General features: G+C 26.5%; 1 protein-coding gene across 1 annotated transcript in view; it reads left to right on the forward strand.

Annotated features, from left to right (window-relative positions):
• Positions 1–1,008, forward strand: part of LOC107478611 (putative E3 ubiquitin-protein ligase LIN) — a 7,196-nt gene extending 6,188 nt beyond the window's left edge. Inside the window, 1 exon segment of the mRNA XM_016098744.3 lies at positions 795–1,008. Within this exon segment, the coding sequence (XP_015954230.1) occupies positions 795–812 (18 nt within the window). The 3' untranslated portion in view covers positions 813–1,008.
• Positions 1,009–1,228: the final 220 nt, after the last annotated feature.

Raw genomic sequence — 1,228 nt, forward strand, 5'->3', positions numbered from 1 at the left:
ATTATATATTTACCCATATCTCACTTTGAAGTAGGGCTTGTTAGACCCTATCCAAAATGTCCAGAACCAAAAGAATTTATCGTCCAAAGTTGGAAAAATTAGAATTTAGCTATCTTTGCAGCTGAGGATTGGGGATTTGTAGGCCTCTCATCAAGCTGCTAGGGTTTAAATTTCAGCAGTAGAATATAGAATCCTTTCTAATATAGAATATAGAATCCTTTATATATTCAATACGTTTGGAAATATATAAATATAAAGAGGATATGTTAATTTTCTAATTCGTCTTTAAAGATAATCCATTTTCTAAATTGATCGTCCTCAAAAAATTTTGCTAATCACATTAGTCCATAAAAAATACAACTATAAATTAAATCGATCATTCGGTCAATTAGATGATAATGTGTCATGTTAAATGTTATCATGTCACGTGATACCTAACGTGACCCGTAATTATGCAGAATGATTGATTTAACTTACAGTTGTATGTTTTAGAGATTAATAGAACTAACAAAATTTTTTAAAAACCAACTCGAGAAACAAATTATCTTTTATACACAAATTTGGATATTAACTCAAAAAGGATATCTTTCAATAAAATAGTAAAATATTTTTGTTATGCTATTCTTAAAATATATTTTTAGAACATATATTAACAATAATAGGACCCTAATTATATTTATTTTTGCCAGCATAACCATGGCCAGTAATATTTGTACTATCTTCCAAACCCAATATAACTGAAACTGTAATCGAGAGCTCTGTATTTACAAGAACTTAATCTCTGGTAATTGCAGGCATGGAGAGTAAATTAAAAGAGAATGCTCAAAATAATGGTACAGGAAGGCAAAGATGAACTTATAACCGTATAAATGCTTTCATTTTTTTCGGATTCATTGTAAGCTGCATATATATAGCTCATAGGTATCTATGTATACAATTCCATTGTACATAGATTTCAATATTGAGAGATAATCTGTTACAAAATTTTCATTTATTATTGTTAGTAAATTTAATTATTCTATTAATTTTTATAATTCTATTGAATTTTAATTAAATTCTTATCATTTAAAAATTTGTAACTGTGCCTTAAGAATTTTAAAAATATTTCATATTTTTCAACAAAATAATTAATAAAAACTTAACTAGAATTACATAAACTAAATCTACTGCTATCAAGACGGTCTCTTCTATTAGTATATTCATTCATGCAATATATCACAAATCTCAT

This window comes from Arachis duranensis, chromosome 3, assembly GCF_000817695.3.
Source record: "Arachis duranensis cultivar V14167 chromosome 3, aradu.V14167.gnm2.J7QH, whole genome shotgun sequence".
NCBI lineage: Eukaryota > Viridiplantae > Streptophyta > Magnoliopsida > Fabales > Fabaceae > Arachis > Arachis duranensis.